The following is a 15199-nucleotide window of genomic DNA, read 5'->3' as shown; positions in this document are numbered from 1 at the left end:
ACATCCCGCCCCCGCCCCCTCGTCCCGCAGCTCAGGCCACGCCCCCGGCGCATAAACCACGCCCCCTCCCCCGAGGCCCCGCCCTCCGAGCGCCACCTCGCGTCCCGCCGCCCGTCGGAAGCCGCTTCCGCTTCCGGGGGCGGTGAGTGGAGGGGCCGCGGCTCCGCCGGGGGGTCCCGCCGCCACCGGGGGGGTTGAGGGGTGGGAAATGGGACGGGGGTGGCTCTGCCGGGGCCTCCAGGGGCGGGGGGGGGGGGGGCCCGACGGGGTCCGCTCGGGAGGGTCAGGGCCCAACCGGGTCGTTCCGTGAGGGGCGGGGGGGCATTACCGGTCCTGTAGGGGGGAGTCAGGCCCCGCCGCGGGGCAGGGGGGCCCCGCCGCGTTCCCGTGCGGGGTTCGGGGCTGCTCCGGCACACCCGTCCCGTCCCGTCCCCCGTCCTGCAGCAGAGCGGCGGCCGTCGGCAATGGCGAACCACCTGCGCTTCCTGGGCCGCACCGTCATGGTCCAGAACGGCAACGTGGAGGCGGCCTACGGCGCGCTCAACCGGTGAGGGGCCGGAGGGGGGCCGGGGATGTCGAAGGTCGTGACCCCGGGGGGCTCGGGGGTTCCTGGGGGGTCCCAGGAGAGCTGGGGGGGTACAGGAGGGTCCCGCGGGGGGAATTGGGGGGTCCCGGGGAGCCCTGGGGGGGTCGCTGGGAGGGCTCTGGTCTCGGCAAGGTCCTAATGAGGACCTAAGGATTGTGCTAATTAAAGCGGGTGTAACTAGTTCTTGGCTGGGGTCCTCCTGCTAACCCCCCCAGTGGTGCATCCCTGTGGGCTTCTCGTACCACGAATTGGGTTCAGAACGTACATTTAAGGGCTTTTATCTACGCTTGAGGCCTCTGAAGCGCGGGAGGGGAGTGAGAGTCATGGGGCACTTTTCCCTCCAGCTCTGTGTCCTGACACACCTCTTTGGATGCGGATTTAATTAAATTAAAATGAATTAAAACCCAAATGAGCACAAACCCAGGCAGGGCTGTGGGCAGAGGTGTCACCGGGGGGGGTCGGCGGGTCGGGGGCTGGTGATGGGGTGGCAGGGGAGGAGGTCCTGTCACTGTGCTGAGACCCGCTGTGCCCACCATTGTTTTGTCACGGCTTAACGAAGGTCCGAGGCCACTCATTCCCCTCCTCATTATCCTCAGCCTGTGGCAGGACGAAAAAAATAATCATGCCAGAGCTCCATTCAAGAGTTAAAAACACAGAAGTGAGGCACAATTTTACCCAAACCTCTGGGGTTTTGACCTGCTGTCGGCTCATTTGCAGAAGATGTGTGTGTGGGGGGTGCAGTGGGTCTCACCCTGTTTTTTCCCACCCCCCCCAAGGATCCTCTCGCAGGACGGGCTGGTGGAGGTGGTGCGGCGGCGGCGGTACTACGAGAAGCCATGCCGCCGGCGGCAGCGCCTGGCCTACGAGGCGTGCCGGCGGGTCTACAACGCCGAGATGGCGCGGAAGATCGCCTTCCTGGCGCGGGGCAACCGCCAGGACCCCTGGCTGGGCTGCTAGGGCGGGCGAGGCGCGCCCCCTCCTCAATAAAGGCCCTGCCCTTAACCCTGTTTTAATTTAGTTGTGGTTAATTACGGCTGATGAGGCGGGACGGGCCTCGCGGCCCGCGGGCAGGTGGTGGGGGACAGCGGGGGGCGGGGTCTTTCGGCGGTCACGTGGTACTAGCGCGCCCCGCCCCTTTCCCACGCGCCCTGCCCGCGTGCCGTTCGCGCCGTCCTCCTCCTTCCCGACAGCCCCCGCGCCAAGGGGCGCGCAGGCGCCGCGCTGCCGTTTCCGTTTCCGCCCCGACGTGCCGTCGCCGTTAGGGCCGTTGCCGTCAGGGCCGCCGACCGGGCCGGGGCCTACCGGGGTGGCGCCCTGCTGCGCCCGCTCCGGTGAGGGGAGGGGCCGCATCTGAGGGCAGGGAGGGCGCCGGGCGGGAGACGAGGCGGCTAAGCGGAGGGTGGGTGGGGGGGCACTGGGGAGGCCGCGCCTGAGGCCTTCCCCGCTGAGGCCGCGCCGAGGAGTCCCGGGCCGCGGCCCAGCTCCGGTGCCGGGGGAGGTAGGGGGTCGGACGCAGCTGCCGGCAGTAGCGACGGGATGCTAGGGCTGTGTAGGAGGCGAGCGGCCCCCGCGGGTACCGGCTGTGGCGGGGCCGGGGGTCTCCTGCGCCGAGCGGGAGCCGTTCGGCGGGGACCGGGCGTCCTTGTCGGGCCGCGGCGGCCTCTCGGCGGGAATTCCGACCCCGGGCCGGCGAGTTTGGGGCGGCGAAGCTGAATTCTTCTTTTTCCTCCTTGAAGGAAGCAGTTTGTCCGGCCGCGGGAGCACCGGCTTCAGTTTCTCACCGTTCTGGGAAGTAACATAGGAAAGCCGGTTAGTGCCTTTATTTATATATATATATATATATATATATTTAATATCTCGCTTAGGTGTTGTTTTCCCACCGGGTTCCCGGGAGTCCCTGCAGCCCAAGGGTGCTGGGAGCACCAGCGCTGATGGAAACGTTCCCTGCGGACACTGACCGGCCTCTTTGCTCTCCCCGTATTCCGAGTGAAACACCCTTAAACCTGTTGCATTACTCTGTTGGTCTGACAAGGTCGCAGGAGTTGAAAATTATTAATACAGAGTTTAAAAGAAGCTCTAATTATATAACTTCTGCATTTAATAGCATATGTGCGGAAAGTTATTGATGTGTCAGTGTAGTAATTAATTATTTTCACTTGCCTTGAATCTCTGGCTTTGTCCTGAAGCATTACATACTGCAAAGTCAGAAGTTATAGGTGAAACTCTGTAATAACATTCTTTTGGGATGTATTTGATGCTGCTTTTTAATTATCTCTGAGAAACCAGCTGTCAAAAGTACAATGCTCTGGAGATTTTCAGGTTTTTGGCTGCAGAGAGGTGTGAGCTCTCCAGAGGGAGTGCAGGCCCCCTCCTTGCTGCTTGAAACCAGCAGATTTACTTCTGTCTGCCATTCACGGATCCTAAACGGGGAAAATGCTTCGTTAGAACTCACGCCCCAGCTCTTAATTCTCAGCTTCAGGGATGTGAAACATATTTCATTGGTTTTCTGTTAAAATAGATCTATGTTAAGGCTCTGCAGACCTTTTTGCATGGGGAAGAAATGCCGAGGCCAAACATATTTCCTTAAGAAGATTTTCTTCTGTTTCCAGATAAAGGAGACTTGCTTTCCAAATCAGATTAGGGCCCGGGCGTGTAATTAAACATTATTGCATCTGTAGCCTGTGACTGACAGTGTGAGAACTGCTAATGATTAATGAGGAGAGATGGTTTTTTGCTTTGAAAAATCTGTAATTTCGACTTCGCCGACGACAGCCGCTGGTTTAAGCAGCAAACACAGAGGCAACCAGGCATGTGCTGAAACTTTAAGTATCAGTTAAGTGGAAAGTGATCAAAGTAGTTCATGAACCTCAAGGAAAGTGGCTAATTAAGGGTAGCAGATACGTGTGAGGTTTTTCTGTATCGGTTTGAAGTGTTATTTGTCTCGCATTGTGCAAGGCAGTTGTCTGTCATCCGTAAGGGAAGGCTGGTGGGATGTAGGAGGTTGAGGGCTTTCCCCGCAGGGTGATCTGTGAGCACAATTTCCCTTCACAGGGCCTGATGCTGCGTCTTGTCTAATTTAGATTAGATATTAGGAAGAAATTCTTGGCTGTGAGGGGGGTGAGCCCCTGGCGCAGGTTGCCCAGAGAAGCTGTGGCTGCCCCATCCCTGGAGGGGTTCAAGGCCAGGTTGGACGGGGCTTGGAGCCACCTGGGCTGGTGGGAGGTGTCCCTGCCCAGGGCAGGGCATGGGATGGGATGGTCTTTAAGGCCCCTTCCAACCGAAACCATTCCACGATAATGACAATCTGATACTTTTATTTTACTAGTCTGTGGTTTTCTCGGCTTTCATCTTTATAGGTGCAAGCGAAATAATTCAGTTCAGCTCCTGGCAAAGATGTCGCTCTCCAAAAGGGAATTGGATGAGCTGAAACCATGGATCGAGAAGACAGTGAAGCGAGTCCTGGGGTTCTCGGAGCCCACCGTGGTCACGGCAGCGCTGAACTGCGTTGGGAAGGGCATGGACAAAAAGAAAGCAGCCGGTACGTCCCAGGGGCTCCAACCCTGACCCTGCAGGTCTTCATGCAGCTGGTCAGACAGAGAAAATAGGTGCACACAAAGCCTCAGATCCCTTTGAAATGGCCTCAAATCATATTTAAGCTCGCTCCCTCTATTCCTGGAAGACCAGCCTAATGCTGGGCTGTGTGGTGGGTTGTGGTTTTGTTGCTGGTGGTGGCTGGCAGTGTCTGGGGGGCAAATGCTGTCCTTGCAGGGGTGGAATCTGGTTTGTGTTGAGCTGGTTTTGTAAAACAAACGAAACCCCACAAAGCTGGAAGCTCTTTAGTGTGCGGGGGGGTGATTCTGTCTCGGCCTCGATGAGGCAGTGGCGAGTGCGTGCAAATCCATGCAGACAGGTGAGACACAATAAAAAGTCTTGGAATATGTCACAAAAAAAGCAGAAGTAAAAAACGAATTTAAGAGCTCTTGTTCTAAAGGAATTGAAAATGATGATTTTACCCATGGCTTTTTTTTTTTTTTTTTTTACTATTAGAGCCCTAATTTTTTTCTGGTTTAGGCCTGAACTCCCTCAATCTTACAGAGTTTAAAGCTCCTCACAACAGGATGTGCAGATCCCAGAGGTCTCCGTAGCCCAGCTCGCAGGTCCCGCTGCGTTTGTTGGGTTGAATCCACCTTTAAATATGTGTTATACAGCTCTGCAGAAGTCTCTGCGAATTCTCCATTCTCCCGCTTATCCCACACAGTGAATTCTGAATTTACACAACTCGCTTTTCTTTTCCAGACCACCTCAAACCCTTTCTCGATGATTCCACCCTGCGATTTGTGGACAAGCTCTTTGAGGCGGTGGAGGAAGGCCGAAGCTCCAGGCACTCCAAATCCAACAGCGACCGGAACCGGAAGCGAGAGCTGAAGGTGATTATTGATTGCTTTTTTTTCTGTGGTTTGGTGGCCGTGGAGACAGCACTGGTACTCTGCCACGCTTTCCTCTTCCAGAGAGGTACATCTCGTAACGCTTAAAGTTCAAGAGAAAAGACCCTGTTCCATGATGAAGTGTGTGAGCCTTTACCTTTCGGTTCTCTTTGCCTTCGGATGAGGTAGCACCATACTCTCCTTGGTGGGAAACCTGGGCTTTTGGTTTCTTTAAAGATCTCCAGTACAATTGTGCAGCAGAGTAATTTCACAGGGCTCCATCTCTCCGTTTTCTTTCCTACTCTTTACCGCTGCGTTGGCAGTGCTGTGTTTTCACTGGGAGCCTGGGCTTGGTGCTCCCAGCAGCTTCCCCTTGCTCTTCCTTGCCCAGACGCGCCACGTTTCGCTCTGTCAGCCAGCTCTCCCTGTCAGTGAGTGAGTGAGGCTCTGTGGTGGGTAATCCTGTGGGTTCTCATTCTTTTTCACATCTGTAACCAACAGAGGGTGATTTTTGACAACTCCTGTCGGAGCACAAGGTGAATTTCATCAGGGATTTAATAGCTCTCTGGTGTTTCTCCCATCTAACGCTTGTCTGGGATGGTGGAAGTCTCATGCATCCAAACCTGTTTTCACTTCCTTTCTTCTCTTGAAGACTTTACTCGCCATCTTCTGGAATTGCATTTTTTCCATCACTCGCATACCGAGTTTAAAAGGGGCTACTCTCCATGCTGCTCCCCGCTTACAAAGTAAGTTTCCTTTCACTTTTTCTGAGGTTCCTATTTTATGGCAATCTGTGTTTCTCTGTGACAGTTTTAATCAGCGCTTAACCTCAGTTAGCTAGAATACTCCTGTTCAGGATTTGAATCTCTTCAGGTGTATTGGGAGACAGCTGCCATCACTCCCTATTTTCTGTTAGAAACTTGCTGAGGCTTTAACTGGTGCTGGGGAAGGGTTCCCTCCAGGTCTGGCTACGTTCCCCAGTTAACAAACGGTGTGTTAAAACAGCTTCCACCCTGCAGAGCTGGTGCAACCCAATTTACTGATCTGGAGAGGTCTGGGTTCATGTGTCCCAGCCCCCTGTGAGCGGCGGTAGCTTAAAAGGACTTCAGTCTTCTGCAGCTTTCTTGGTCACAACCGAAGTGCCAAAAAGCATCTTTCAAGTATTTCCGTGCTGCCGTTCTGCTTTAATTTGGGTATTGGGCTGGCACAGCCACTCACTGTGCCGAGCTGCCACAGGGCCATTAGAAAGCAAGGTTTTGGGTAGGCTGGTGGATCCCAGCTGCTCCCCTCTTGTTTTTGACCTCCTGGGGAGATGGCAGAGAGATAGAGACGTCATCAGTACCGTCGCCGCTTGGTGCTTCATGGTGGCAGGATCGCCAGCTGCAGCCTGGCGGGGTGACTCCTGCAGCCCCGTGGCAGAGCTAACACGCGTGGATCCTGCCTCTCTTCGCAAGTTGAATTCAGATTGTGCCCGCTTTTGGGTTGTCTTGTCCTCTCATCTTCCTCGTGGCTGTGGCCAGTGCACTGCAGGACACGGGGAGGGAGCAGCAGCCTGTTGCAGAGGGGATCTCGTGCTGGCAGAGTGGAGCAGGGATGGGGCTGGCTGTGGAGTAGGTGATTCTTCTCCAGTGAAGCGTCTGCTGGGGTGTCTCGCATGAGTGCAGATGGTTAATGGTGTTCTCAGCTTCCCAGCTAACACGAAAGCAGGGCTGGGAAGCGGCAGAGCAGACCTATCCTCTTCTCTTGGCTCCTGGCATTGGGACAGGCATCTCGCCTGCCAAATCGTCAACGCTGCTGTCCGGAATTACCTTTCTTGGAGGTCCTCCATCAAGATCTAGATCTGTCCTGACCCTGCTGTAACACAAGATGCTCTAGAGAGGTTGTCACATCATGGCTGTACTTACAGACTGGCTTCCCCTCCCACCCCAGTGCAGCTTTTAGAGTTGAATTTATACTTGCACACGTAGATCTTCTAGCAACAAGCAGTGGATTAATTCAGAATGCTGCTTACTGGTCACGTTAGCTGTCTTCAGCATGCTGCCTGGCCTGCCGTCTCTCTCCTTGGTTAACTCTTGTGGGGTAGGTCGTTGCTTGGGAAGTTTCAGGAACTAAAACGTAATGGTTTACACACTTTATACTATGGGCAAGTCCTTTCTCTTGAACTTGTAGGTTTTCCAAGAAGTACCTGTGTCTGGATGAGGAAGTGTCCTTGTAGAATATGAATAGAAGAAGGGATTGCAACTAACGCTTACAACCGGTGTGTATATTTTCTTTTCAAATAACACCTTGACACACACACTACAGTAACCCAGCCGCATGGACAAATCCAGTTTACTGTACACAAACCAGCCACTGACTCAATGAAAGCCGTGGCCGCAGTCTCCCAAGCTGGGGTGTGCTTTGACGGCACGCTTTCCTGGCTCCCCGAGCGCAGAGCTCCCTCTGAAGCGTGCCTCGCCTTTTCTTTTGTGACCCTCACGCTGTACGCGAGTCCATCAGCGTGGTCATTGCTCTGCCTGCTCTCTGAGCTTCTCCAGAGCGGCTCAGTTTGAGTGTGGCATCTTTGGATCTAAGCTGGAGTCGGCTGGGTCGGAGCGTGAGGGAATGCCGCAGGTATCCTGACCTGCTCCGGGTCTGGGGCTGCATCCTGCTCTGGGGAGGATGTGGTAGGACAGTGCAGCTTCCCTCACCAAACCCCTCTGAAGCTGGTGGAAGACGTGGAAACCATTTTAGCCCAGTCAGGTCAGCTTGTGGGCAGGCTTTTTCCATCTCTCCGGATAGCTGGGCAAGATCTCAAATCTCCTCAGTGCCGAAAAACCTTTGCCTGCCTGAGAGAACCATGTTGGCTTTTACACTGGCACGTCCCTGTGATGTCTCCTGTCCTTCAAGCTCTTGCATGGACCATCATTGATGCTTCTGTGGTGGGGGACCAGGGCACAGGCTTCATGCGGGGTTACCAGTAGATCAGCCTGCGAGTGCCGCCCTGGAAACTCTGAACCACAGCGCGGTGCTGAGCGTACGGTGCTGGATCTGATCCGCCTGGTGGTTTCTCATCTTAAAACAGTGGCCGTGAGGAGAACTTTGTTTTTAACCACAGTTTTTTCCTCCTCTTTTTTAAATTAGGATGTGTTTGGTGATGACTCTGAGGTATCCAAGGAATCTTCCGGCGTCAAGAAGCGGCGCATACCGCGATTTGAGGAGGTTGAGGATGAGCCTGAGGTCATACCAGGACCCCCGTCAGAGAGCCCTGGGATGCTGACCAAGCTACAGGTCAGTCTAACTAGGCTGTTACACGAGCTCTGCCCCAGAACAGAGCTGCCCCGCTCTGAGATCTCAAATCCCAGCATGGTTTAGCATTTACTTTATCTTAATTCATATAACAAGCTGAGCAAGTTGCTTTTGACTGCCCTTTGCTGCGGTCATTGCCTCTGTTCCCTTCGCAAGGCTCCCTGCCGCCTCTGCGTTCAGCTAATGATAATGCAAAGCCTTCGAGTGGGGAAAGTTTGGATGTTTTCTTCGCATGAGCTGGAGTAAATGGTCTTGGTAGAGTGTGCCTGCACTGTTAGATTCTTTCTCTGCGGCTGGGGTTGTTGATTAGAGCAGTTCGATACAATTCCGCTCTCACATGCATTTGCAGTTGTAAAAGGGTGCTGAGGACCCCATGTCCCCTTCGGATAGAGGGAAGAAAAACTCATTCTCCAGTTTTCTTTCCACAGATCAAACAGATGATGGAAGCAGCCACCCGGCAGATCGAAGAGCGGAAAAAGCAGCTGAGTTTCATCAGTCCTCCGACACCACAGGTACAACCGGCAAGTCCCGTGGTCCCTCTTTCACCTATGACACGTTGACTTCGGTGCGTTGCAACAGTCAGGTAACGAAACTTCTTTCTCTGTCAACAGCCAAAAATTTCTTCTTCATCCCAATCGGAACGACTCCCCATTGGCAACACCATCCAGCCCTCCCAGGCAGCGACGTTCATGAATGATGCCATTGAGAAGGCCAGGAAAGCTGCGGAGCTGCAGGCCCGAATCCAGGCTCAGCTGGCCTTGAAACCAGGGCTCATCGGCAACGCCAACATGGTGGGGCTGGCCAACCTGCACGCCATGGGGATCGCGCCGCCGTGAGTACCTGCTGTTCGCTGTGGGCTCCTGGCGAGCGTAACGCCAGAATGCCGATGAAAGGTCTGACCAAAGGCTTCTCCAGAACTGCTGGTTCCCTGGCAGTGGCCTTAATGGCTGCTAAAGGAACAAATTTTATGTTAAAGAGGTGAAAAGGAGGTTAATCCTTCCTTGGGTGAGACTCTCCCAAAGCCTGCATGTGAGATTTGAGTCCTTTCTGGCAGCATAATGAGACTTAATGTTATGAGGAGGCCTTTCACAAGTCGTGGGCTGGTTTGGTGCTCACCGTGGAAATAAGGCTCGCATTTCGTTTGAGTTAATGCTATACTCGCATTTTAACGCAACTTATCTTGTCTTGCCGCCAGGAAAGTGGAGCTGAAGGATCAGACAAAGCCTACGCCGCTGATCTTGGATGAGCAAGGCCGAACTGTTGATGCGACTGGTAAAGAGATTGAGTTGACTCACCGCATGCCAACCCTAAAAGCAAACATCAGAGCTGTGAAGAGAGAGCAGTTCAAACAGCAGCTTAAAGAAAAGCCCTCGGAAGATATGGAGTCGAACACTTACTTTGACCCCCGCGTCTCCATAACCCCAGCCCAGCGTCAGAAACGCACCTTTAAGTTCCATGAAAAAGGCAAATTTGAGAAAATTGCCCAGAGGTTGCGAACGAAGGTATTTGAGGTCTTGCCATGCTAACTGAGAGCATGAAGTGAGGGTTCGGTTCGGGATGGGAGTCGATGCTCCTCTCCTGGGATGTGAAGGGAGCTGTGTTGGCTTTGAAGAAGCTTTTCAGTAACGTCACCTGAAACTTTCCTGTCAACATTGTCCTTGTTGGAAAGGCAGGCATCCAAATTAGGACATGTGTGCGGAAAGTGTTTTCTTGCAGCTAGTGTCACTTGATAACAGACAAAATCTATTTTTTTTTCTTTTATTTTTTTTTACAAAAGATTGAAAATTTCCAAAAGAGAATTTTCTGGGCGAGTGTTCTTTACGCATGAGGAATCGCTCCAGAGGTGGAGATTTAAAGGAATCTTGGTAAAATGCCCAAGTTCTTGGGGAGAAGGGGAGAGAAAAGAGCTTCATTAGAAAAGTCCGGGGATATGATGCCTATGGGGAGATATTTCTTTGGGATCGCTCCATGCGCCTAGAAGGCTCAGTAAAAAGACCAGATTTTTGTCAGGTTCATGAGCTTCTGCAAAAGCACTCTGCTGTCACATGTGGTGTCGTTTCTTCTGCGGTCTGCTTCAGATTGCTTATAAAAAAAATAAATAAATGAGCAGGTGCATACATATTGTGCTTTTCCTGAAGGTTGTGCTATTTTGGAATGACCTTTCTGTGCCATTTTCCTCTCCATCTTCACAGGCTCAACTAGAAAAACTGCAGGCAGAGATCTCCCAAGCCGCCAGGAAGACAGGGATACACACTTCCACCAAGTTGGCTCTTATTACCCCAAAGAAGGAGCTGAAAGAGGGGGAGATCCCAGAGATAGAGTGGTGGGACTCCTACATCATCCCTAACGGCCTTGACTTGTAAGTATTTTATTTGCCAGGTTTTGAGCGTTCTGCCGCAGGAGGAAACTCGAGGAGCTTCTCGGGGGTAACGTGGTGGTTGAGGTCAGGTTGGACGGGGCTTGGAGCAACCTGGTCTAGTGGAAGGGTTGGAGCTAGATGATCTTCAAGGTCCCTTCCAACTCTGACCATTGTATGATAAATCAGGGCAGATGTACCTGCTTGAGCTATTGAATTCCACCTCCCTCATCTCTGAGATCCACATGGGCACTAGTTTCGCTCACAAAGTCTCTCCTGGGGCTGGTGGTAGGCATCTGCCCACCTCCTGTGTTGGAGGCAGTGTTCCCTCAGTGACTGAGGAGGTGACTGCCCTGGAGTTAGAGGGCGTTTTTGGCCCAAAGTTGGTGGTGTGTTTTGGGTTTTTTTTCAAGTATTTTTGTGACCAAGTCTTGTTCACGGTAGATTTATGGGAATCCTGCCTCCTAGCCATGAAACGTGGGTGGATATTCCACTGGGGTAGACACCTACGCATTAATACTACATCACTGCGTGTCTCCTTCAGCACATCAAGCTCTGATCTGTGCCTTGGGTAGGAATTTGTGTGGGTTGCATACTCTCCGCGGCTGGCCCAAGGGAAGCATTATATTTCTTTTCCATGGATCACGTTTAAGGGAACACAGGAACTCAGGCTGGGTTTTTTGCAATGACACCCAACTCTCCCCTTTCTAGAAAAGGTGGAACGTCTTCAAAGAGAGACGAGTACTTCGGGATCACAAACCTCGTGGAGCACCCAGCACAGCTCAACCCCCCAGGTACTGCCCCAATTTTGGTTGACTTTGTTGTTAAACTAGAGACAAAATACTTAGTGGGTAACCCAGCCTGCAAGTCCCCACTTGTAACACTGCAGCCCGGCATCTCTTGTCCCTGCGATGAGAAGAAATTGTGCAAAGATAAGCCTGAAAGCTCTGCAAAGATCACGGGAATTGCGAGGGAGAGTCTCTGCCCTGTTTTTGGAAACTTGATATAAAACCTGTAGCAGTTACCAGTAACTTGCTGCCTGTCGGTGGCCTTCTCCGTGCTTGCTGGGGTGGCAGCACAGACATGAGCTCCTCGCCTCCGGCAGGTTGGTTTTGACCTCCTCACCCTGAGGAAAGGACATAAAATTAACCGCAGAGCGTTTTACTTTTCAGTAAAACCAAAAAATAGACAAAACCCATTTTCTTGGTTTCGTGTTTCATGCAAACAGCCTGCAGCGCTGCAGAGGTCGGATTTGTCGATGAAGTGCGGATATAACGGAGCGTGGTATGGGGGTAATGGTTGCAGGCAGTATTTTGCTTCTTCAAAAGCAGATCTATGTTCATCTTGCCTTGTTTCTCTTCCCAGTGGACAGTGACATGCCAGTGACCCTGGGCGTTTATTTAACTAAGAAAGAGCAGAAGAAATTACGGCGACAGACTCGGAGAGAAGCCCAGAAGGAGCTGCAAGAGAAAGTCAGACTGGGCCTGATGCCACCACCGGAGCCCAAAGGTAAACAACAGCAACAGCGGGCAAGCTGGGAGCGGAACTCCGGGCCAGTGTGGGCCCTCAGATGGCAAACCAGTTGCCCGGGCCAAACCTGGAGGTGGTTGGGAATGCTGCAGGCAGCACAGTCTCTGTGGGATCGCACAGATCTGTGCCCCGTGTGATGGTGTGATCTGATACCAGCCCGTACAGTCGGTGTATGAGCCTGCAGACGTGCCTGGTGTGTCTGTGCTGGGCCGTTATGGCAAGCTGGTGTCCGGCTGGAGCCTCTCACAGCTCCTCTCCCGTTTCCCTTGCAGTAAGAATTTCAAACCTGATGCGAGTACTGGGAACGGAAGCTGTTCAGGACCCGACAAAAGTCGAAGCTCACGTTAGAGCGCAGATGGCAAAGAGACAGAAGTAGGTGGCACGTTGTACCATTTTTTCGGGGCCATTTTTAAATGGATTTAGTGCCGTTGCTGCATTTGTTTGTACAGAACAAAATCCCTGAACTGATGCAGCAAAGCAGGAGCAGTGGGATGTTGTGTGTGTTGCTCTTGTAGCCTATTTTAGCTTGCCTGGAATGACGCCCCCGAGGCCCAGGGGGGCAGCTGGGTCTCGGTGATCGGATCTTGCCAGTGGAGAGTGGCCTCGTGCCCTGTATTAAATGAGTTTCTTACCATGATGGTGGTCGCAGTTGTTACTAATTAATGTTTTCAGGGAAGAGACTGAGAATGAATTGGACTGGGGAGTGGATTAAAAAACCGACATGCTTTTAATTCGGGCAGAAATCCGGGCAGGAGTTGCAGCTGCTTTGGGATCTGTGGAACATATTCTGTGCTGAGGAAGAGAAGGATCCGTTTTGATGCCGTAACGGGTGCGTCATAGGCTGCTTTGTGCTTATTGCTGCCTCTCTCTTTGCATCCAGAGCTCATGAAGAAGCAAACGCTGCGAGAAAGCTCACAGCGGAACAGCGAAAAGCCAAGAAGGTGAAAAAGCTGAAGGAAGACGTTTCACAGGGAGTTCACATAGCTGTGTACAGGTGAGCGCAGGGCCAGGACCTCTTGGCGGTGGTTCACCCTACGTCTCTTTCTAAATGAACCTGACACGTTCCCTATAAAAACACGCCGATGGAGAGGAGCAGCCTTCAGTAGCAGGACTGTGCACCCGCTTGTCAGGTTTCCATCAAGCACTGCCTGTAGCAATGACACCATCCCAAATGACGTGTCTGTTAACTCTGTCCTTAACTCATTCTGTCACAGCCGAGCCCTAAAAACACGTGTCGGGTTTGGAGCGTTTCATCTGGGATTGAAGTTTCTGATGAGGAGAGCCATTGCCCAGCTGTCTAAGCTAAGCTGGTGCACTGATGTCCAGAAATCAGGAAACTTTAGAGTTCTAAATGAAATGAGAATGGGAAGGGACGGACGCAGCCTCTCTGAGCAGTCCGATAGCAAACGTGTGTCACTTTGAGCTGTGGGTAAAGCCCCTGAGGGACCCAGCTGAGGCAGGGTAGGGACCTCTTATGGTGATAATAGTTCTGGTTTTCCACAAATGTTTGTCTTTATTTATTTATTTATTTATTTTTTAATCCTTAGGGTCAGAAACTTGAGCAACCCAGCAAAAAAATTCAAAATCGAGGCAAACGCTGGCCAGCTGTACTTAACAGGCGTGGTGGTTTTACACAAAGACGTCAACGTGGTGGTGGTAGAAGGAGGTGAGGACTTCGGAGGCTGGTTTTTGGTCAGTGTAGCATTCAAAAGCTTGCCTCTAGCAAAAATTACCATGGAAATTGTTGACTGAGGGTTCCGGAAGGGCAAGAAAGTGAAGAGGCCATTTGAAACTCCCTTAATTACGGCGCTAATGGGGTTAGTGCTGACTGCGGAGCGCACTGTAATCCAGTTAGAAAACCCAGCGCGTTCGACGTTAAAGGGAAAAAGCACTTGATTTGAATCCTTGATGCTCTGTGAGCAGGTGCTCAGAGCGAGAGCCTCGGCTCTGGCACGGTTCCTCATGGTTTGCACAGTTCTAGGTAATTTTGCGAGGTGTTGAAGAGCCTGTTTCTTTACTCTTTTTTTCCCCAGGCCCGAAAGCACAGAAGAAGTTCAAACGTCTTATGCTTCATCGAATAAAATGGGATGAGCAAACATCGAACACAAAGGGAGAGGGTAAGTGTAAAACTGCGCGGAGGGGTGGCGAAGCGGCTCTTCGGGCCTAAAATTAGCTTTATTGGTTGTTTTTTTTCAGATGATGATGAGTCCGACGAGGAGTCTGTTAAGAAAACAAACAAATGCTCTCTGGTTTGGGAGGTGAGTCGCGGGTGTAGTTCAATATGGGGGGGCCTAAGGCTTGGGGGGGAAAAAACGATGAAATGGGAGAAATTACGTTTCAAGGCACTGGATTGGATGCAAACCTGCCGTTCTGACTCTTTCCGTAGCGTTAGCAGAACTAGGAGAGTCTCCCACATACAGTGCTCCCTTAGTCACGCCTCAGCTTGGGAAAATGTTTATTCCCGAGTTCCTTGAGTCGCTCGAAGCCGCCTTTCCCCTGCCTTTTCCCCAGAGATGGGTCAGAAACCGTCTCTTTTCTCCTCCCCAGGGCACAGCGAAGGACCGCAGCTTCGGTGAAATGAAATTTAAGCAGTGCCCCACGGAGAACATGGCACGGGAGCACTTTAAAAAGCACGGCGCCGAGCACTACTGGGACCTGGCGCTCAGCGAGTCGGTGCTGGAGTCCACGGACTGAGGCGAGGGGCCGCCGCCGCCCCCCGCCTCCCACCACCGCCCCTCCCGGACCTCGGACAGCCCCCTCCTCCTCCCGCTCTCCCGCAGCACACTGATTAAAGACATATTTTTTAAAACAAGTCACCGTTAACGCTGGTTTTCTGGAGCAACGGGGGTCTGCGGGAAGAAGGGTGAAGGGGGGTGGGGGGGGGCTGTCAAAGGTGTCTTTGGGGGAACCGTGGGACGCAGGCCGCCCGTGAGGGCCTGGCGGTGACAGGACCCGCCTCCTCTTGCTTTATTTACACCGTAAAATGCTTATTTTTTTTTAAAGCCGCAGCTGTTT

At 52.6% G+C, this 15199-nt stretch overlaps 2 protein-coding genes across 2 annotated transcripts; both read left to right on the top strand.

The window, feature by feature from the left end:
- Positions 1-87: 87 nt before the first annotated feature.
- MRPS21 (mitochondrial ribosomal protein S21) lies at positions 88-1599 on the top strand. The gene is made up of 3 exons (XM_063357226.1): positions 88-142; positions 445-547; positions 1363-1599. The coding sequence occupies exons 2-3, from the start codon at positions 465-467 to the stop codon at positions 1541-1543; spliced, it is 264 nt and encodes an 87-aa protein (XP_063213296.1). The 5' UTR covers positions 88-142; positions 445-464; the 3' UTR covers positions 1544-1599.
- Positions 1600-1762: 163 nt separating this feature from the next.
- Positions 1763-14990, top strand: PRPF3 (pre-mRNA processing factor 3). The gene is made up of 17 exons (XM_063357224.1): positions 1763-1917; positions 2323-2395; positions 3943-4124; positions 4883-5013; positions 8134-8280; positions 8727-8810; positions 8910-9130; positions 9494-9800; positions 10491-10657; positions 11366-11448; positions 12020-12163; positions 12457-12556; positions 13065-13178; positions 13732-13850; positions 14218-14301; positions 14381-14442; positions 14732-14990. The coding sequence occupies exons 3-17, from the start codon at positions 3980-3982 to the stop codon at positions 14876-14878; spliced, it is 2055 nt and encodes a 684-aa protein (XP_063213294.1). The 5' UTR covers positions 1763-1917; positions 2323-2395; positions 3943-3979; the 3' UTR covers positions 14879-14990.
- Positions 14991-15199: the final 209 nt, after the last annotated feature.

Source organism: Chroicocephalus ridibundus, chromosome 21 (assembly GCF_963924245.1).
Source record: "Chroicocephalus ridibundus chromosome 21, bChrRid1.1, whole genome shotgun sequence".
In the NCBI taxonomy this organism is placed as follows: domain Eukaryota; kingdom Metazoa; phylum Chordata; class Aves; order Charadriiformes; family Laridae; genus Chroicocephalus; species Chroicocephalus ridibundus.
Note: the sequence above shows the minus strand (reverse complement) of the source record. Positions and strands in the feature narration are given on the sequence as shown.